Source organism: Idiotropiscis lumnitzeri, chromosome 13 (genome assembly GCF_059441095.1).
Source record: "Idiotropiscis lumnitzeri isolate Australia: NSW breed Sydney's pygmy pipehorse chromosome 13, RoL_Ilum_1.0, whole genome shotgun sequence".
NCBI classification, from domain to species: domain Eukaryota; kingdom Metazoa; phylum Chordata; class Actinopteri; order Syngnathiformes; family Syngnathidae; genus Idiotropiscis; species Idiotropiscis lumnitzeri.
In genome coordinates, this window is record NC_142403.1 from 17,197,713 (window position 1) to 17,219,258 (window position 21,546).

Consider the following 21,546-nt stretch of genomic DNA (forward strand, 5'->3'; position numbering starts at 1 on the left):
TTACTGGAAAGCTTGACATTTCCCTAAAAGGCGTAAAATGTCGAGCTGGCTGCAAACGAGCCTGCCCAAGCAGCCTCGGACGAAGTCATTATTTCCGCTGACCTTGAATGCAACCCAAGAGATAAACAACTGTATTGAGGTGTTTGCCTCAAAAGAGTGCCGCGGGAAATGTATGCTAAATATTGTTTTCTGGGTTTTATCATTTTAAAACATGAGAACAAGATAGATCATTTCAAAACGTTTCTATAACTTTTCAAACGTAATGGAAAAATAAATACTTCTTTGCAAGAGAGGAAGCAAAATCTAAAGAACTGAGATAATGTGGCTGCGCAAGTGTGCACACCCTTTTTTGTAAACTGTAAATGTGGCAGCTTTCTGAATTAATCAATCACATTCAAACATTCAAATGTTAAATGTGAGTTTGCGCAGTGTTGCCATTTAACTCTGATTAACTGCAAACAAAGTTCCGATGGTTGAGGCTCCTTCCGACATCACTTCCACATCATCAGAGAAATCATAAAAATAAAAATCGGATTCATATTAATCCAGCATGTCAACAATAGAAATAAACAACCATGAATAATTGATCTCTTCCCTCAATATTTGTTCCCCCTTTACCTCACTAAGTCAATATTGTAAGTTTGTGCTGACACCTGCTGGCAATAAGTATCACTACAGTTTGAAATATGACTACTATAATGTCCTTTTTGTAAATTCAGTATTAATTTTCTTGTGGCCACTTGGAGTATTTCAGAAAGAGCACAAAACAATACTAATTGTCAAATTACTTCGCAAATATTTGCGGTGACGACTGAGGAAAATGGTACTTAAAAAAATAAACACTGCATAGTACACTAGCGATGACGAACATATAGTTCAACGCCGGCCTTTTTCTTTCTCGGGCCACCATTAATAATTGGTAAAATGGCTGGCTGGCGACCATTTAGGGCCACTTGGGGCTGCGTGATGGCGAGAAAATGACGACGACGAGTACGAACAGGGGAAGAGTACGTTTGATACCTGTGACTTTTGCCGTTGGAGTGCTTTTTGTGATTACGTCCAGGACAGTACCATCAAGCCAACATTATGGCTTATTTTCACCACACCCTTCCCAGGCCTGGCTTTGCCTATTAAGGCATCCAACAAAAAGATGTGATTTTTGGTCTTGTGCATGTGGACCATGTGGCCCACGTTTCTGTCTGTGACAGTACATTTGGAAGGCGAGATGTCAAACCCGGGCGAGGATTTGGCTCGTCATTTGGGTTTGGGATGCATTTCAGGAACGAAAAAGATAGAAAAAGAAAAGAAAGAAAAGGAAAAAAAGGATAGTAACTGGTTAAAACACTGTGAGAGATCTTTCACTTAATTATCAGTCAGAAAATGACTATATATAATGTACCATCTTTTATCTAGCTATGTCAATGACATGCAGTGACAGGTAAAACAATTAAAACGGAAATTTGAAAAAATAAAATAAAATAATAATATGACCTAACAGTCGTATAAGTTAAGTGATGTTGGCAATAACTGGCCCCATCGTGCCTCTGATTTGATTCGCCAAAAAAATAAATAATAATAATAATTGAAAAAAATAATAATAAATAAATAAATAAATTTTAAAAAACACCGCGCCTGAAGAAAAACAACCAATCAGACACTGATTAGGTGTCAATCCTTTCTGGCGTACTCCCGAGCACAAATATTACGATGATCACTCAATCCAATTTATTCATAAAGCACATTTCATGCACAATGAAAACCCAATGTGCTTTACAATAATTAAAAACAATTATAATAAAAGCAATAATAACGCAAACAACAAAAAGGGATTTTCAAATTTAAAACAACTCCAAACACAATCACATTCCCATTGTCCCACGTATGTACATGCTCAGGACACACTTTGGCATAAACACACACATACCAAACTAACTAAGCAACTCCGTTTTGTTATTGTTCCAAATGTGTTGTGTATTTTTGCTTTTAGTTTGAGTCAATGTGAAATAGTTCCTCGTACTCCACAATCAAGAATGCTGCATCATTTCCCATAAACCAGAGATTAACCTGCTAGCTAACACACGGAACCAGGAAGTAACCTGTGTTAACAAAGAGACGTAACGCATCAATATGACACCCTATTATTATTATTTTATTTTTTTTATGATCTCATTTGAATGACGTTGAACACATTCACCCTGCCCCAGAATCAAGAATTATATAGTCCTGCAACCCAGAACCAGGAAATAGCTAGCTCGTTAAATTATGGTACAAGCTAGTCAAACAAGCCAACACTAAAATGACTTTATTTAAGACTATGTACCATATTAACAGTTTTTTCTTTCATTTCACCAACAGACGTTCACCAACAATTTAGAATAATTTATTTGAACATATTTTTTGTGCCTTATTTAGTGTTTTTTTTTCTTCACCCTCATTTATGAATAAACCGACTCGTCTGTTCGATGTGGCGCTTGACCACAAAAGTTTCTGTTCGTGTGTTTTGGCATTTTGTTACACTTCAGGTGGTGGCTTAATTGAGGAGACGATAATCCAGCGTGCGTCTGTACTACACACGTGTCGATTTACCAACGGATGTCCTTTAAGTCACAAGAACAAGTATTTCTGCATTCAAAACCTCAACTCATCTTCATCAAGTCCATTCCCATGTCGTCTTGATTGAGGCAGACGAAGGAGCCAAACTGGCTCTCGAACGTGGGGAATTCACAACTCGCCCTCTAATTGAAACTAATTTGTCACCAAATGTTTTTTTAGGGGCGGGAACGGTGCAACCAAAAACGTATTCAACTTTTTGACTTTGGGGAACATGTGCAAATTTCCTGCACAAATTTTTAGCGGAATCTACAGAAAGACAATGAATTAGTATCTCGTCCGGTCGGATCGAAAACACACCATGGTGGCTCCTCTCTTAAGATCCGGTCAGAATACGAAAAATGATGTCAAAAAGTAGCGGGCTAAAACCGGAACCTTGATGCTCACCTATGCTCAACTTCATAAATGCTATAAAATCAATGCCGGCCTCACAGAGCGATTCATTCGGAAACCCATCTGACCCAGTAGCTTTGCCACTTTTCATTTTTCTTAGGCAACAGTCTTGCTATGTTTGCAGAATTTGTTCAAGGGAGTACCAAAAACCTCTCAATCCACATAATACAGTCCGAAATATAATTTATTATGACTTGTGACTCCAACAATCCCTATTTATCCTGATTTGGGAACGGGTATTGGGCTGGGCTGAGTTGTGCTCGCTACTTTAATTAAATAATTAATTTGATTAATGGAAAAATGTTAAGGTGTTGATAGTGATAAAAAATATAATGCATGTTTTTTTATTCTATTTTAAATCTGCAAATGTCCTGCCTTAACAAGTTTTTATTTTTAGAACATTTTTATTGCTGTTGTGGCGAGGTGTTATGTAACACATTGAAAATATTTCAGATATTAGCGAATGAACGCCACATTACATAATAAAAGCGTTCTCATCGTCACCTCCTTATGAATAAACTCTCTGTGTGCAGTCAAAATCGAAACCGGATCAAGTTGCACACAGAACATCCCGAGTTGCTTGACGGGTTTGTGCGTCTGCAGTTTCATCAGTTCGGTCGGGATCCTTTAAAAAGCCCGCAGTCAAAAGAGCATTTTGGGTGATCACACACACACACACATTTATAAACGTGTGTGAGCTTGTGTGTGTGTCGTGCTCCATTATCGCGGTCGGAGGAGCCGTCGCCGTAGGAGGATGTGGATGTCTGATGGACAGCGCTGAAGTTTTTTTTATTTTTTTTTTTGCAGCAAGCAACAGCTGGAGTCAGAAGACAGGCGAGAGAGAGCCTCATAAGCAACATCGTCTGAATGTTGAAAAGACGGCGGCAAAAGCAAGAGAAGCTTCATGACAAGAGGTAACAAAGCGCAAGTCATAAATGTTTTCCATGATTTTTTTTTTCTTTTTTTGTTGTTGATTTATTTGGATTTTTCAACATCTAAGATTTACTGAAGTCCATCATTTCATAATTCAGAATTTCCTTCACTTTTGCTCAAATTGTGTGACTTGCATTTTGTGTGTGAAGCAAGTGAAAATTTGGTTAATCTCGCGCCACTGACTTGCCGATAAACGATATTCCATTTTTAAATGGTCTTTCACCTGTACAGCACTCAAGTGATTTTATTTATTTATTTTTTTTTCAATTTATCTTGTTAATTTTGTCCGACTGTCACGTCAACCACCAATGAACACTTCCGTAAATTCCCACTCATGCGCCGCCATTACGTTTGACTCATGATGTGTTATGCTTTGGATCACGAGCAGTTCCTTTCTTTCAAAATGTTTTTTTCCCCACTTGCTTTCTCAAGAATATTCTTGACTGAGGTTTTCATGGCTTGTTTTCTTATTTTCTGGTGGAGTCGACATCTTTTGCGATCTCCTTGAAATTCATGCGGCTTGTCCCGGTCAAAGTTGTGCCAAATGTCAACCTGCGTCATTTATCTTGAATTACATCGTAAGAACGGAACGCGTGTCGTCAATTAACCTTTTGTGAGTCCAAAAGGTCCAAGTACTTTTGAGCCCCTGAAAATGGAGGCACGCAAACGGCTGTAATGGCGAAATGATAATTGCAGCCATTTGCGAATGCTATTAAATTAAAGCTGAAAGTACACCTCAGTCATATTTCACATTTGATTTGAAATCCATCATGGTGGTTTGCCGCTCCATTGACGGGTTCTACGTTTGCGATAGTGACGATACTAAGCGGAGGATTAAGTCCACCGATTGAAAAAAATCAGAAAAAACAAAAATCTCATTGTAGAAACTTCGTTTTTGATGTTTTGATCAAATTGACGTGCTCTCTTCCAGATTTCATGCCCGTCATGTCAGCCAGTGAGTGCTCCGATCTGGCCACGCCCACAAACATCACCTGCGTGGACAACAATCTGTCTGCGACCGCCTCGGTTATCTCCATGACTGCCGGCATCCTGTCCAACAGCCTGGCCATCTTCATCCTCCTCAAACCCTCCAAACGCATGCCGCTGAAATCCAAGGCGCCGTTCTCGGTGTTCGCCGCCAGCCTGGTGGTAACGGACCTGCTGGGCCACCTGGTCAATGGCTCCATGGTCCTCTACGTCTACAGCTTGCGCAAGCAATGGGAGACGTTCGACCCCCACGGCACAGTGTGCAACTTCTTTGGCGCGACTTTGGTCTTCTTCGGTCTGAGCCCGCTGCTCCTGGGAAGCGCCATGGCGATAGAGCGCTGCATCGGCGTCACCAAGCCTTTTTATCACTCTACCGGGATGGTCTTCCGCCACATAAATAAGCTGCTGTCTGTCATCTGGTTCCTGGCCGCCCTGGTGGCTGCGTTGCCGGTGGTGCTGAGGAAGTCTTACATGGTGCAGAGCTCCAGAAGCTGGTGCTTTTACAAGTTGGACGAGACTCACGACTGGCTGGATGTCTTCCTGCCGCTGTTCTTCGCTCTGCTGGGCTTGCTGGCTCTGCTCGTCTCTATCGTTTGCAATACCGTGACCAGCTGCGCTCTGCTGTTGTCCACGATGCAGCGCAAGCATCACAGCAGAGGAACGTCGTACCATATTGAGATGATCTCCCAGCTGTTGGCCATCATGCTGGTTTCTTGTGTTTGCTGGGGGCCTTTACTGGTAAGCACGATGACCCTAGGCAAGTGTTTGTCATCCGTGTCTGTCTGCCTATGTGCGGTGTTGCACGTTTGTGTTCAAATTTCCGTATGCTACACAGAAGCGAAAATTGTTAGCCCATCTATGGCATTTCCCACTTTCCATTCATCATTTTAGCGTAAATAAAACATACCGCACTACTATTTAACCATTATTATTTCATACACGTTTTCTAATAGTATTGACCTATTTAAGATTTCTTTTATGTATGACTTTGTACAGACCTGCATCATCCTCCAGACCTACCAAGATGATCTTGACCCAGCATCCAACAAACTACTGTTTCTGGTGCGCATAGCCACATGGAACCAGATCCTGGACCCCTGGGTCTACATCCTGCTGAGGAAGGCCGTGCTGAAGAAATTCTATCTCATGTTAAAACGCTGCTGCAAGTCCAAGTCCCGGGAGCCGGTGTGCTGGCGACAAAGCTTCCTGCAAAGCTCCAGCCGCTCCAAATTCAGCCCACCCGCGTGCCTCTTGGACGGCTTACTCATACAAAACACACACATCTGTCTGTCGGATGACACCAAGACTGAAATGTTTCACACGGTCCTATCCGTGTGAAAAAAAAGAGCAGACAGAAAGTGGGACAATCTAGTGAAGGTTGACATCATAATATTGTTAAAGTGAAAACTTGTTAGTATGTGATGTAGATGTGTCGTGTATAATTCCTCACGGATGAACTAATACATGTGTGGTTTTCCTTTTCAATGAAAATTAGGACATGTTGGATCAGTAGTTTGGTAGCATTATTGTATCATTGTATTACTAAATGTCATCTTTTGTCTGAATTTATTAAGGCAGCTATTGTTGTCACTATCAAGACATTTGCACAATGTGAAAAGTGTTCCGATACAGTGAATGGGAGTCAATAATAAATGACTATTAAAACGTGTACCTGTGTAATTGAAAGATGGTCAAATCGACACGCATAACAATTACATCTGATATATCAATAAGGGACGACAAAAATAGATGAACACCAATTACTGTAATAGCAAGTGAGCCCAAACAGCGACGTTGACATACTCATACTTTATTTATGGAGCAACAACATAGCTCAAACAAAGTGAAACAATTCACTATTTGTGTAGTGGTTGAATTTAGTGAACGTATTTATTGAAATAAAAATACGTTTCGCGCGGTACTTCATTGTCAAGTGGAAACAGTAGTTTGTTGATGTAATACTGAAATCGTCCAGAGGATGGCAGCACCGTTTTACAAATGCCTCGAATTCGTCTCAAGGAGGAAGAGGTTGAATCCACATCCATTTGTGACTATTAAAAACGTCTTCCTTATAACGAACATCTTTTTTTTTCAAGCCCCCGCATGCCTCGGTGGAAACTTGAGCAGGTTGGAGTATTAAACATTACAATGTTGAAGTTTTTTTCCATGTTGCGTAGGTGACGTTTTTTTTTTGTATGTTTTTTTGTCTTCATGCTACACTGAGGTGGAGCTAATAGCTCGCTTCAGGTTGTTTGTTACTTCATACTCATTTTAACAACCGGACATTCATTTGCACAGTGTGTTCAATTTTCGTTTGGCTTCAGCGACGTGTTTTCTTACCGCAGGTAACAGGATGAATCAGGAAAAATTGGCCAAACTTCAGGCCCAAGTGCGGATAGGAGGAAAGGTAAGGTGCGAACCCGGAAGTGAGACTTCGTCCAGTTTTTCTCCAACCTTTAGGTAGACATATTGTACATTAGAAAAAAATCATACAGCTCACCAGAAAACAGCAATGTCACCGAAAGGCTATGACTTGACTTGCCTCAATTGACCCACAAATTTAATTACCCCGTGTGAAACCTGGGACTACGTGAAAGAAAAGTTATTATTTTGTTTTATAAATGGCAACAAAGTGGATGCAAAGGTAAATGGTACCTTCTGCCATCTAGTGGGCAAGCTTATGTACTGCCTGTCATTCTATGCCTCAGGTAGAGGAACATTAATGCATAAATGTAAATGAATATTTTCAGACCAATTAATCAATGAATTTATATTTATAAAACACATTTCAGGCAAGGAAATGCCATTGTTCTTTACAACGAAAAAATTCTAACATCAGCAATAATAGCGTAAACAAGTGGAAGCATGTAAAGATTGAATAGCTGTGGTCAAAGAATGGACTCCATGCACGCCCCATTTCCACATTTGGGGTACAACGTGCAAACTCAGGTTGTTAGGCTAAGGCATAGCGAAAACATTGACAACATAAAACTCTAAATTATACTCGCTGTTTTTTGGAATTACGTTAAGTTACCATAAATGTCGTATTATTTCTGTGATTGCTCCAGTTATCTAAATGTCGGCGAAGCGATCAAGGCACAGTATCTGATTTAATGAGCCGTTCACTGTACATTCAGGTCCGAGTATACATAGATTTACAAAATTGTTTTGACGTGTATGTCAATATATCAAGGTACTACTGAATTTACAAATGTGTTGTTGTGTGCTAGCTGATTTTTCTACCTCAGACTGTTAAAAATGTAAATATTTTTGTGTGCTTTCAGGGTTCGGCACGCAGGAAGAAGAAGGTGGTACACAGAACCGCCACAGCAGACGACAAAAAGCTTCAAAGTTCCCTAAAGAAGTTGGCTGTCAACAATATCGCCGGGATTGAGGAGGTGACTTGGTCCGACTGCACATTGTCAGATGCGCGGCATTTAGTTTGAGTATTTCCGTATTTCCTCAAATACTTTGCGGAAACAGTAACTGTCCTTGTGTCATTTTCCCCTCCCAGGTCAATATGATCAAAGACGACGGCACGGTGATCCACTTCAACAACCCCAAAGTGCAGGCCTCGCTGTCGGCCAACACGTTCGCCGTCACGGGCCACGCCGAGACCAAGCAGTTGACCGAGATGCTGCCGGGCATCCTCAGCCAGCTGGGGGCCGACAGCCTGAGCAGCCTGCGAAAGCTGGCCGAGCGGTTCCCTCGCCAAGGTGGGTCCATCTACCGGGTCATCTAACATTCGTTGTTGCGAAGTGGGCCTGAACAGTTCATATTCTATTGCCTTTATTCATAAGGTGAACGTGACGTGCTCATGTGATTTATTCTTCATTTCAGCACTTGACAGCAAATCGTCAAAAGTAGAAGACATCGAGGAAGAGGATGATGATGATGTTCCAGGTAGTTTTTTTTTTTGTATCAGTTGCGTAAAGAATCAAAGCCTGATACAAACCTGTCAATTTGAACATCCCATTCTTGATGAGATGGCAGGAAATGGCCCACATATTTTTACTGCTCTTGTGTGTGGTTCCACAAACAATCCACACAACCACTTGGTTCTGCTTTATCGAGCTTACTGATTGGCTGTAAGAGAGTCCATAGTTCACGCCAACTCTAACTCCGATATCAAACACACATGCACGCATAAGGATTTGTCATTGTAACGATTGAACTGGTTCAACATTTATGATTGTTGGCTCTGAGCGAATCAGGAAAGATAAATTATTTTTAGTCTAAATACACCCGTTGCACAGAATAATCATAAGTAATGAGGCCTTTGCCGACTTTGATCGTAAGGGTGAATGCTCAAATTCAGCCCCATCGTCCGGGTGTGTTTATGAAAACAATTTTGTGTTGTTGTCGTGCAGATTTGGTGGAGAACTTTGACGAAGCGTCCAAGAATGAAGCCAACTGACGGCGGCGATGAAACCGGAAAAACACGGCAATGTTTTCACTTGTACTGATCCAGACATATCAGAATCGACACACACACACGCACATTCGCAAAACAGAGACTTTTCTTTTCTCAGCTGGCTGACGGGCTTTTAAAACAAAATTTGAGCACCCGTTGTCGCCACATTTGTTTTAAATGTCTTAATTTTTTTTTTTGTTTGTTTATGAAACAAAATAAAGAGCATTAACATTTGTAGAGGCCACTGTCGTCATCATTGTTTCAAAAAAGAATTCATTCAATATCAGGGTCAAAACATTAGGTACACTCATTAGAGAGCTGTTGTTGTGCATTATTCCTAAATATGTTTTGTGAGTTACAGAACAACTCGGTCTCAGTAATTTTTGCATTGTCACTAAAATAATTTGTAAATACAATTTGGGGGGAAAAAATTATATTTGTGAGCACGGATGGTTGTTCTTCATTCTGTGCCCTGCGATTGGCTCGCAACCGGTTCAGGGTGTACCCCGCCTAGTCCCCGAAGATAGCTGGAAAAGGCTCCAACATGCCCCGTGACACTCAAGAGGAAATTCGGTTTCGATTATGAATGGATTACGTAATTATTTTGTGGACCCCCAAACTCATGGACTCCTAGAGCCCGGTGACCCCAGTTTGAGAACCTTCCTTTAGCTGATTAAGCAAAACCCTATCTGTCAGTGTGATACAAACTCCAAGCATGATTATCTGCTTGACGTGAGTGCAGGACCAATGACGTCATCACAGCTCCCTTGAGGCAATAATGGGCCATTCACCTCAAGTTTCCTCCTCGTGAAGAGCTGCATAGAAACACAAGGGGGGGAGGGAGGGGGCTTGGGGCTAGAGAGGCAAATCACCCCCCCCCACCCCCACCCCACTCCTCATCTTCTTTCCCCAACCCATCAGCATCATTTCTGCTGCTGCTGCTGCTGTGCGATGTAAGTGCAAGACCATGTTGAAGTTGTTCTCCGCGCGGGACGACGACAACGAGAGCCTCTTGGGGGGCATCGCAGAAGGTGAGAAGTAGCCTACATCATATTTTCCCTCTCTTTTTGTGACTCTCCATCCATGCTCGCTTTGCAAATTGCAAGTGCGTCACGATGACGGCGATGATGATGTTTGCGCGTATGAAGCGCTGATGCAGCATGTATCCACTCCGCGCCGGTTTTTTTTTTTTTTTTTTTAATGAAGAGGGCTCCATGTTGTTGATCCTCACCAAAAAAAAAAAAATCAACGAATGCATAAAAATGAAAAATATGAATGAATGAAATGTCCCGTTGGCGTTCGCTCAGCTCACTCTACCCGGACGAGTGTCGCATTGGCGAGCTCGGCGCGTTTCCAGTCGGACTAAACTCGATGCGTCACACAACCTGCAGCAAGCGTGACACTTTCATCAGCATATTCATGATGTGTTTTCACCCGGAAAAAAAAACGGGGAACGTTGCATTATTACATCTCGTTGGGATTGAATTAGTGCTGCACGTGCGATTGTCATGTGGTCATCATGAATTATGTCCCCTCCCCTTTGCCATGTGCGCTAGTGATGTAGTCTGTTATCCCGCATGCACCCCCCCCAAAAAAAAAGCAGGAAAATGCCTGAAAGGGGTTCTTCGGTCTACTGTGGAAACGAACGTAAATCGGAACGCGTTTTACTAATCTACACTAAAGCTGTGATAAAGTCAGAACATACATCACACACATTTGCAATTCACTTTACACTCTAATGAAGGGGTTGTCAAACTTTTGGTTTTAGGACCATTTACAGGAGGAATATTTCCCACATTATGGTGGAGGAGCTTGTTTCAATTCTAATATAAATTATAATCTCAGTCCTAAACACAGCCTTTATAATAATATCAAGATTAATATCTGATTTCACAGAATTCTTTATCTTGACCTACAACCTCATCTTAATATTGTTATATATGTAAAACATAATTGTATGGTAATCTTAATGACAATGTAAGGGCTACAGTCGTAATGTCAACCACAATCTCAATCGTAATTTCAATTTCTATTATAATTGCAATTGTAATAAATTTGAATTGTTTCTAGGATAATTTTGTATTATAATTGAATTCATAATCTCGGGGCTAATTCCCATTTGAAAACGAATTGCAATGTTAATTGGAAATGTTAACCTAAATTAGCACTTATCAATTATTTTATGTTACGCCCCACCTAGCAAGTAGAAAACAATTCGCACCCCCGCGCACCAACCACTCTCCACCGCTACTATAAATTCTAGCATTTTCGTTGCAAAACAAACCTACACCGTTGAGTTAATTCTCGCAATGGGCACAATGGTCAATGAGAGCGCCACTGCTAACTAGTGGAGTGGATGTGCAATTACACTTTATTGTAGTACAGCAAAAAAAAAAAAAATAGGTTCCAAAGTTACACACGTCTCAGTCCTCTAGCATTAGTCGTAATTTTACTCACATCAGTCTCATTGTATCATAATTTTAGTCACAATTAAAATTTTGATGCAAAACCATCTCAATCTCAACCTCATCCATAAACCTAATCCTGAACTAAATTTGCATTTGTGCATTGTCATTCATTTTTTGATGGCTGGGCTGCCGTCTTTCGGACACTTTGGAGGTGACCTTTGAGACTACTGTTGCATCATCTCACGACCCTCTCAAGAATGACCTCCAGATGATTCAACACATGCTTTAATGGACACTTAGTGAACAAGGACCTCCCTCCCTTAATGACCAGTTATGCAACATGTTCTCTATGTGTGTGTGTGTGCGTGTAAGTAAAACCAAAATTACTCACACTCTGTAATTAAGTAACAATACTTGTGTAAATTATTAGACATTCTAATCCAAGTCATTTACTTTTGCAAAACTACAGAGCCCAAGATGTACAAAGTACGATACCAGCCCGATACTCAAGACGTGAAAAAAATAAATAAAATTTTTAAAAAATGTAATCGAGCAAGTCCTCCTCTGCAGTACTTGGCACTTTACACCATACTGCTGCAGTTTGACGCGTCAGCGAATCATTTGCGTCACAAAGAAAGGTCTTTACTACAGATATCGGTATCCTGTATCGAGTACTCCAGAATACTCGCATTGGTATCGACTTGAAAAAAGCTGAATCAGACATCCTTAATCTTATGAGTGAGGGCGAGGATGCAGCGGGAGATCGAAAAGCGGAGTGGCGCAGCGTCTGCAGTGATGTGGACACGGCATCTGTCGGCAGCGGTGAAAAGAACTGAGCCGGAAGGTAAAGCCCTTAATTTACTGCTCAGTCACTCGCCGCAGCTCCTTCGCATTGAGAGAAATCAGCTGGACTCTCTTCTCTTTTGTTGAATTTCTCACGTTTTTTTCCCCAAAACTTTCAAAAATGACATCAGCAATGCATTTAGTCTAACGATATGATCTCCTTGAAACAGATGAAGGCGACAACCCATCCCTTGGTGACACCAAGCTGCCCTGGCTAAGCAGACCTTATCATCTGGTCCTCAAAGATGCAGGCGATATGTCAGAATCGGAGCAAATCAAATCGGAAGTCCTTTCTTCCAAGTCCTCCGCGGATGAAACAGTCATGCCGCGTGAAGAAAAACCTCCCGCCAAGATGCTCCACGTGGAAGAAGGTGGCTGCATGGTGACCCCGTGGGGTGAAGGCCAGGACGAGAAGCCTGCCGGCTCTCTGGTTCTGAGTCTGGACCAGGAGGAGAGGAAGCTCAAGACCTCCAAGGAGGACTCGGTGATCGAGGAAAAGGAGATTGAGGAATCCGAAGACCTCCAGAATCATCATAAAGATGTGTCCAATGGAGGAGAAGCGGGAAAAGCGTCCGCATCCTCCCCCGTCGATCCCGACAACGAGTCCGGGCCTGTCGGGATCCTGACCAAAGATCGAGCCAACGCCTTGGGGGAGGTCGCTCCGGTTTGGATCCCGGACGCTGAGGCGCTTATGTGCATGAAGTGCAGCGTCAAGTTCACGTTTACCAAACGGAGGCATCACTGTCGCGCCTGCGGCAAGGTGAGGCTCGTGTTGCGTCCCAGCTGGCGTTTTGGGCACTTTTCAAGTCATTCAATATATGTGTGCATGCGCATGTCTGCGTGTGTGTGTGTGTGTGTCGTCAGGTGTTTTGTGCACTTTGCTCTGGCCTGAAGTTCAGACTTACACATCTGGACGGCAAGGAGGGGCGGGTTTGTGTTTCCTGTCATTCAACCCTCATTAAAAGTGAGCCACTTTTTGGTTTTATTTTCTCAGCCGATTGTGTGTTTTTCTTTGGTGGGTCGAAAACGACGCAAGAACAACAACTGGCATCTTACTCTCAGGCACGTCACCGAGGGGGAAAAGGCGGGTGTGGTTCGCAGACGAGCTCCACATCGACAAGCAGTCGGAGTCCGCCCCCACCACGCCGGTCAGAGGGCACGCATTCTCGCCGTCGGTGAGCCGAGCATCGCGAAGCGGGACGGTCAAATGTCCGGCAGGGTCGCCGCAGCTCAGGAGAGCCTCCGGGCCACAAGTGGGCGCTAATGTAGGATGACACACACAAAAACACCACAGTTGTAATCCTTTAGTGGAATCGTCAAATGTTGCTTTCATTTTGTATCAATGTCAATCCTATTCCATTAAAATTTCAATCTTGATATGAAACCTCATCTCAATCTCAAATTGGTTTTAATTTTATTTTAACGCCCACCATTCCAATCCCAGATCACATCATTCTTGATCTCATTTGACACGTTCCTCTCCCCCCTCCAGGAGGCGTGCGCTCCTCGAAGCCGGGGAATGTCCACTCTTGTGAACAGCTCGTCTAACCTCATACCGCTAGAAGGCCTGCCGCCTATCCTCACCTCCACAGGCGTCAAAGGAGGTCAAGAAAACTCCCTCATATTCCCGATTCGCAACTCATTCATTGACCAATTACTATTTTTGTCTATGGGATCTATTGTCAGTTTGAAAAAGTGTTTTTGTGAGCTAAAATGCCACAATTTCACAGTAATTTATTTCCAAGCAGCGTGAATATTTTTGGAGGTCCCGCAGATAAGGCCAAAGTCAGAATAATTACATCTTGGGTTGCCCTTTGCCTGCTCAAAGCACTTTAATCTGCTCCCTCGTCAGATTACACGGTGGAGGAGCGGCCCTCTGAGACGTTGCTCATCCAAGAGCTGGAGAGCGGGCGCTCCAACCCTCTGGTGTTTGTTCTTAATGCCAACTTGCTCGCCATGGTCAAGATGGTCAACTGTAAGTTGCTGGTTTTGTTTTCGGTTTGTGGCTCGCATCGCACTTTTGATCAGACTACATGCTTGTGCGGCAGACGTTAACAGGAAGTGTTGGTGCGTGACCACCAAGGGGATGCACGCCGTGGGCCAGGTGGAGGTGGTGGTCCTCCTACAGTGTCTGCCTGAGGAGAAGAGCTTCCCCAGGGACATCTTCAGCCACTTCGTTCAGCTGTACAGGGACAGTCTCACGGGTGAGGACATTTCATTAGGTACACCTGCTGGTGAAGCAGCATGTGGCTCTTGTCAGATATTTTCTGTCCCAATCTGGTACAAACTTTCGGTTCTCTTTCGCGACGCAGGGAAGGTGATAAAGCACCTGTCGCTGTCACAGTTCGGCAGCCGCTTCCTGGGCAGTGACGAGCACGCGGGCCTCTTGTTTGTCCGTCCCACCCGTCAGTCCCTTCAGGGCCTGCCCCTGCCAAGCCAGCCGTACCTCTTCGGCCTGCTGGTCCACCGGGCCGAGGTGGTCTGGGCCAAGACGTTCCCCTTGCGTCTCATGCTGCGTCTTGGTGCAGAGTATCGATGTGAGTTCTTTGTATTTGTCTCGATGTCAGAGTTGGCCACGCCTCCACGAGGCCTTCTGTAAAATTGTATTTTGGGGTCTAATTATTCTTGGGGTCCAGTCCTTAGCCAGGTGATTGGTTGGTTCTGCTCTAAATCTTCACTCTTACTCTTTTGTCCTTTCTCTCTCTCTATTTTTTTTTTTTTTTTGCAGTTTACCCTTGTCCTCTGTACAGCGTGCGCTTTCGGAAACCTTTGTTTGGGGACATAGGCCACACAGTCATGAGGCTTTTAGTGGTATGTGAGACTTCTGTGCTCTTCAGATTTGCAACATTCGGGGTGTCAAATTTGGAAGCTTACAATGGGATTTATGGGATTTTTTTTTACCTAGTAAATTGGAATACAGTGGTGCCTTGAGATATTTGAGTGATCAAATCAACTTCCATGTGGAAGTGAAGAGAAATGCCATTCATCTGTCATCATCCACCCCCCAAAAACAGCAAACTTTTTTTGTAGCATATTCAACAAGGAAAATCATCCTCTATAATTTTTCTTTATCAAAACAGTTATACCAATAATAACAACGTTAAATAGAACATAAAAAATCAAACAGTTGCATCATGATTAATTGGTTGCAGCTTCTTCTGGTGTCTGTCATCACAAATGAAGACTTTCGCAGCGACTTTGAATGACTCATTAATTATCTTAGTCATTTTTCGCAGAGGATAAAGACTACATACATGTGAGTGTTATATTGTCTGTCTACATGTGTTGCTGCACCGTCTGTGCTCAAATATCCATTGGTTAAAGAGTTTAACACCGCTACATCGATACTATCTGTTAGCCTGTCTATAGTCTTTCCCATTAAGTGTTGGCATTTAGCTAGTGAACTTGAAAACAATGTCACGTTAATCTATATTGCATTTCCACACTTTGCAATAATCCCTCCATCCTGTGCAGGACTTTAGGAATTTCCGATATAGTCTCCCGATAGTGCCAGGGCTCACGGTGGACCTGGAAGCTCAGAGGACCTGCATAAAGATACCAACTACCGGGTACAACGAGGTGAGATGGAATATTTACACTGTGTTATTTTGCAATCGTTTTCATTCACGTTTGCCATCACGTCAGCTGATGAAGGTCATGAACAAGTGTAACGAACACGTCCTGGCCATGGGGGCTTGCTTCAATGAGGAGGCTGACTCTCAGCTCATCTGCGTGCAAAGGGACGACGGCCAGTATCAGACGCAAGCCATCAGCATCCACAACCAGCCACGTAAAGGTAACCAAGCACACCTTTGTGTTGTTGGAATTAACAAACAAGCTGCATGTTATAAACATCCAAATTATGCACAATCAAATCAATAATTATTTCACTGTGTGTGCAGTAAGTTTCATTTGTGGAATTGATATAATTAAATTTCCGCAACATTGTATCTTATGGAGATGAATGAATGAATAAAAACGGCAGTGTTAAATATTTAAAAGCCACCCAGAGGAAAAAGTCACGTAATGTGTAACTTTAGCCACTAGAGTGCACTGCAGCACTCACCACATATTAAAGTACCGTGAACGCCGCTATAGGAAGAGTTTATCTGGAATTTGTTGCAAAAATAATTCAAACTCAATTTTTCTGCAACAAGGATTACAAATTACTGCGAATGACCTTCAATTCCACTGTTGATCAAAACACTAAAAACATACAAAAAAAATCCCTTTCAGTTATATTTCTGCTTGTATGGATTTTTTTTTATGATTAAATTAACTGTTTGAAAATTTCAGACAACCAGCATTGGTATTAATGTTTTAAGAAACATTTAATTGATTGCTAATTTAGCATCCCTTATTTTAGCGATTAGCTCGTCTGCGTCAAATCGGGTGATTTAGTTAGCTTAGTTTAGTTAGCTTAGCTAAGTCGTTAGCCCGTCAGTGTTAAGTAAATTACTCACTTACCGAAGTCAATAAAGATCAAAACGCGGTTTCCCTCGGTTCCTGGTCATTTCTCCTGACTTCAACAGTCGTCCTAGTTGATTTTATAAGTGACTATGATAGATTGTATTCATTTTAAATGTTGTTTCTAATCGTTTTAGTCCCCTCTGCTATGGTAGCGTCTAACATACCTCCAATCATGGACTTCCGGTTCAATCGTGATAAATTATTATCATTTATTGTATTATTATTATTATTATTATTATTATTATTATTATTATTATTACTATTATTATTATTGTTATTATTATTATTATTATTATTATTATTATTATTATTATTATTATTTTAAATCTTTTTAAGTCTTAGTTTGTCACATGATTGCCTATAAAGAACACCCCTACACGTGATTATGCTATTTGTCTACAGAAATGTTTAAAACCCATTTTTGTTTGTCCCTTTTCTCCACTTCTTTAGTGACTGGCTCGTGTTTTTTCATATTCAGCAGTGCACTGAAAGCAACTGCAGGTTACTTTGCCAAGTCCAGCATTGTAGAAGGTAACAACCTCCACTTCAAGGTGGACTTTACAAATTCATCATATGCAGTCATTCATAATGTTCATCTTGTTGTTCACATACTGTAAATGTGTGTGTGTGTTTACTTGTACAGCCTGTTTGGCACTGTCTGTCAATGTTGACAAACGTGTGAATGTGTGTGTGTGTGTGTGTGTGTGTGCCACCTCCTCCCCCCCTACCCCCAGATGGACTCATGGTGCAGATTACCCCGGAGACCATGGCAGAGCTGCGAAGGTCGCTCCGGGAGATGAAGGACTACGTGGTGACCTGCGGCCGAGTGGACCAAGTTGACAGCCAGGAGCTTGTTTGTGTGCAGTGGGTGGAGGCCAAGTGCACGCTCAATAAAGGGTGGGTCGCCTCCATCTGATTGGAGTTTATTCCGCTTAATCCAAATCTGAATTCATGCTTACATTTTATGGCATGTTGGTGCCAAGGAAATGTTCAAAATGAATGAATGAATATGAAATGTTGAAGTGAGTTGAGGCGCTTCATTTGGAAATAGTCGTGCTTTGGTGCCAAGAAAACAGAAAATAAAAAATATGTAGTTAGGTTCATTGAAGCGCACCAATTTCTGTGCCACTTGACTAAATTCTCTGGGTGCTAAACTATAACAACAATAGTAAACTGTAAATATATGTTTTCTTTTTTCTTCACAGGGTCATAAGCCCCATTGATGGTAAATCCATGGAATCCATCAGCAGTACAAAAATGTTCCAGAAATCCGAATACAAAGAAAATGGGAAGATTATCCACTGGACAGAAGTATGTTTGGCTCGTTATGAAACCCTCATGTTAATATTTTTATTGCAATTTTTTTTACCTCGTAAAGTTTTTACGTAAATGGATGTGGTGTGCAGGTGTTCTACCTGCAGAGGGCCGAGCCTCCAAAAGAAATAGCGGCCAACATACCAGAACACAACCGTCTGACGGAGCGGATCGCCAGGGCCTTTTGCTTGGCGCTGTGTCCGTACCTGAAACTCCTCAAGGAGGACGGCATGGCCAAGTTGGGGCTGCGTGTTACCTTTGACCCCCAGCAGGTCAGTGTGACACTTCATTAGGAACACCTGTGCATTCCAATAAAAGAAACAAAACATTCTGTCTTTTCAAAGACAATATTAATGTTGACGTTTGATTGACACCGTCAGAGTGGTATTCGTTTGACAATGTTTATTGTTTTTTCAGTTCACTATCTCGTACTGACAGCTGTTTTTAATATTTGTCTTATTCAATTCCAGCAATAGCGCAACATAGTATTAGAATGACATCTCCGTAAGATTTAAAAAAAAAAAAATAGTAAAGATAGTATCATTCAACGTTGGGAGTCAACCAATTGTTTCGTAACGGGTATAAGATCAAGCTGTGAAGTTCACAACATGTATTTACAGTTCTTATTTTTGCTGTTATATTTTTCATTGTTTTGTTTAAATTTCGACATTTTCAGTTGACTTTAATTGACAATTTTTGTGAAATGACTATTATTATTTTTGTTCAAACTGTTGTTATTATTATTATTATTATTATAATATTTACCCATCCATTATCCAAACTGCTTATGATGATTATTATTATTGCTATTCCATATTTTTATTACATTTTAGTGATTTAAATTTTTCAAGAGATCATTATAATCATCATCCTTGAACCTGAAAAGAACATAAAGGTAGGATTAATATTGAATAGATGTATTATTGTTGTTGTCATAAATAATTAATCTGTATTCTTTTTTTAAAATCCTTTTTTTACATTTAATTTAAAAAATATTTTCCTCTTTTGCTTTCATAATGTTATATGTAATTTCACATCATATTTGGATTATATATATATATATATATATATATATAGATGGCCTCAGAGTGAGAGACAGCATCGGGCGTGGGTTCGATCCCGGCTCCGGCCATCCTGTGTGGAGTTTGCATGTTCTCCCCGTGCTTGTGTGGGTTTCCTCCGGGTACTCCGGTTTCCTCCCACATTCCAAAAACATGCATTGTAGGCCGATTGAACACTCTAAATTTCCCCTAGGTATGAGTGTGAGCGCGGATGCTTGTTCGTCTTTGTGTGCCCTGCAATTGGCTGGCAACCAGTTCAGGGTGTCCCCCGCCTACTGCCCGAAGATAGCTGGGATAGGCTCCAGCACCCCCCGCGACCCTAGTGAGGAGAAGCGGTATAGATGATGGATGGATGGATATATGTAATGAAACTAATATTAATTAGTTTGTTTATATTTGTAGTTTATTTTTAAAATCCGTATAATTTTTTTTATGTAAACATGAATTGGGGTAGAGTTGCATTCAAAAGCTTTATCATTCACGCTTCTTTTTTAATTCCCTTTGTATATTTCTTTGTTCGCAATTTCAGGTGGGCTTCGTGGCAGGCAGCAACGGGCACCCACTCCCCCCTCAGTACCTGAACGCCCTTGATGGCACACTTATTCCCGTCATTCACAGCAGGGGGCGCAAGAGAGGCGACGAGCCCATAGTGATGGAGCTCATCTTTTACATCCTGGAGTACATCACATAGAAGTCCCACAAACGCACCACTAGCATCTTTTCCCCCTAAAAGCCACCGGGACAAGCCACTCATAAGGACAAAGGTTTCACTCGTGGTGGTTTTCTGTGCTTACCCAGCAGCAACGTGGCTGCCAATCAAGAAATAGACAAAGCATTAGTAGCAATTACACAGCTTGTGTGGAGAAAAAAAAGCTTTAACAATGGGGCTGGATTTAGCTCCTGCTAATTTTAATCAAAGAGAATGATTTTAGCGAGTAGTGGATGCACATGGAATGAATGCCTGAAGAATGTCCTTGAATGGAATGTTGAATTTAATTACTCTCAGCTTGGAATTAAACTTTGCAATGAAAATGACTTGTCTTTCTGGTGAAAGATGGTTGCAGCACAGGTAAAAAAAAATGTAGATATCTTCCAGGAGAAATATAAAATATGAACTATAGACTTTAATCTTGACTTTTGAACGCTCATTTGTAACCGTTCAGCACTTTGTAAACTTGGGGTTCTCTAACCAAGAAGTTGAAAGCCAAAATCTAAATTTATTAAATCAGTGGTGTAGCCAAATTCATCATGCCATACTTAAAGTTGCGTCCCGGTGTAAACAAATTATGTGGGAAAATTTAATAAAATATCATTCATATATTCATGCATCAAGTTGTTTTTTTTTTAATGAAATTAAGGACGGATGCAAAATTTTGTCATTCAGCAGTTAGACAATTTTGGAAAAAAAACATTGATAAACCAAATAATCAATTATACATCATAGTTAAAATTTTAAACTGATTCATTTGACTTTAAATTACCATGTTAAAATAAGCACATTTATATTGATTCAACTGTATTCTACAGATTGGAAATTAAAAATAAATTATTCAACATTTAATTACAGAGGATATGGTTAGACACCCGTTATAAAACCAGTCTTTTGTAATATAAAGATAAAGACTAAATCTGAAGTTCACTTCTGAATTTAAAATAAAATCATGAATTATACACACACACCCTAATGTAATTTTGCAGTAAATTAAATGAGTCCAAAACAGACGACTTAAAGATCAACACAATAATTCACACCGATCCACAGCATCAAACTTTTACGTGAATTTTCTTTTTTCCACATTTGCTCATTCGTGTAATCCCCAAAAAAATCACACAAGTGTCCCTTTCTTTCTGTCAATGAACCAGCTGAACCGAGGGGGTGTTCTGTCTTCTCTGCTGCTTCAACAAAGCAGAATGCGTCGCTTGTGTTAACTCCTACGAGCGAGCGTCACATTCTTCGCATATCCCAGGCAAGAGGCACAAGACAAGCGCATGCTTTTCTTCTTTGTTGCAACGCAGCACAATGTCACACTCTGGTGTGATGATGACATGATGGCTACAAAGCATCACAGCACAACGATCTTGTCAGAAAAAAAAAAAAAACAGCCATCCGGAA

General features: G+C 41.3%; 3 protein-coding genes and 1 long non-coding RNA gene across 7 annotated transcripts; 3 read left to right on the plus strand and 1 right to left on the minus strand.

Moving 5' to 3' along the window:
- The first annotated feature begins 3,579 nt into the window (after positions 1-3,579).
- Positions 3,580-6,541, plus strand: ptgfr (prostaglandin F receptor (FP)). Its single transcript, XM_088313577.1, has 3 exons — positions 3,580-3,917; positions 4,868-5,661; positions 5,920-6,541. Exons 1-3 carry the CDS (start codon positions 3,908-3,910, stop codon positions 6,259-6,261), a joined length of 1,146 nt encoding a protein of 381 aa, XP_088169703.1. The 5' UTR covers positions 3,580-3,907; the 3' UTR covers positions 6,262-6,541.
- A 372-nt stretch (positions 6,542-6,913) lies between these two features.
- Positions 6,914-9,574, plus strand: btf3l4 (basic transcription factor 3 like 4). 2 transcript variants are annotated; one of them, XM_088312970.1, is made up of 7 exons: positions 6,925-7,050; positions 7,148-7,170; positions 7,269-7,330; positions 8,208-8,321; positions 8,438-8,639; positions 8,764-8,826; positions 9,294-9,574. In XM_088312970.1, the coding sequence occupies exons 3-7, from the start codon at positions 7,277-7,279 to the stop codon at positions 9,338-9,340; spliced, it is 480 nt and encodes a 159-aa protein (XP_088169096.1). In that variant the 5' UTR covers positions 6,925-7,050; positions 7,148-7,170; positions 7,269-7,276; the 3' UTR covers positions 9,341-9,574. The 2 variants fall into 2 exon arrangements, with proteins under 2 accessions (XP_088169095.1, XP_088169096.1); XM_088312969.1 differs by lacking the exon at positions 7,148-7,170 and having other exon boundaries at positions 6,914-7,050.
- Positions 9,575-10,238: 664 nt separating this feature from the next.
- Positions 10,239-20,465, plus strand: zfyve9b (zinc finger, FYVE domain containing 9b). Of its 3 annotated transcripts, none has more exons than XM_088314099.1 (17): positions 10,297-10,368; positions 12,489-12,589; positions 12,759-13,348; positions 13,453-13,552; positions 13,651-13,841; positions 14,081-14,192; positions 14,441-14,563; positions 14,637-14,792; positions 14,901-15,125; positions 15,317-15,399; positions 16,063-16,167; positions 16,234-16,384; positions 17,509-17,589; positions 17,793-17,955; positions 18,264-18,369; positions 18,465-18,644; positions 19,963-20,465. In XM_088314099.1, the coding sequence occupies exons 2-17, from the start codon at positions 12,496-12,498 to the stop codon at positions 20,122-20,124; spliced, it is 2,622 nt and encodes an 873-aa protein (XP_088170225.1). In that variant the 5' UTR covers positions 10,297-10,368; positions 12,489-12,495; the 3' UTR covers positions 20,125-20,465. The 3 variants fall into 3 exon arrangements, with proteins under 3 accessions (XP_088170226.1, XP_088170225.1, XP_088170224.1); XM_088314098.1 differs by having other exon boundaries at positions 10,299-10,368; positions 13,651-13,853; XM_088314100.1 differs by lacking the exon at positions 12,489-12,589 and having other exon boundaries at positions 10,239-10,368; positions 13,651-13,853.
- On the minus strand, positions 12,015-17,210 carry LOC148324797 (uncharacterized). The gene is made up of 2 exons (XR_015846393.1): positions 17,056-17,210; positions 12,015-13,848 (listed from the first exon to the last, which is right to left on the minus strand). It is a non-coding gene; the product is annotated as an uncharacterized LOC148324797 (long non-coding RNA).
- Positions 20,466-21,546: the final 1,081 nt, after the last annotated feature.

Bases quoted from the DNA above. Each gene is read 5' to 3' on its own strand.
- ptgfr (XM_088313577.1), top strand. The intron at 5,662-5,919 runs GTAAGCACGATG...GACTTTGTACAG, and splicing joins TTTGCTGGGGGCCTTTACTG to ACCTGCATCATCCTCCAGAC.
- btf3l4 (XM_088312969.1), top strand. From the start codon at position 7,277: ATGAATCAGGAAAAATTGGCCAAACTTCAGGCCCAAGTGCGGATAGGA. The intron at 7,331-8,207 runs GTAAGGTGCGAA...GTGTGCTTTCAG, and splicing joins AAGTGCGGATAGGAGGAAAG to GGTTCGGCACGCAGGAAGAA. The intron at 8,322-8,437 runs GTGACTTGGTCC...TTCCCCTCCCAG, and splicing joins ATATCGCCGGGATTGAGGAG to GTCAATATGATCAAAGACGA.
- zfyve9b (XM_088314098.1), top strand. From the start codon at position 12,496: ATGCAGCGGGAGATCGAAAAGCGGAGTGGCGCAGCGTCTGCAGTGATG. The intron at 15,400-16,062 runs GTATGTGAGACT...CATCCTGTGCAG, and splicing joins CAGTCATGAGGCTTTTAGTG to GACTTTAGGAATTTCCGATA. The intron at 17,956-18,263 runs GTGGGTCGCCTC...TTTTCTTCACAG, and splicing joins AAGTGCACGCTCAATAAAGG to GGTCATAAGCCCCATTGATG.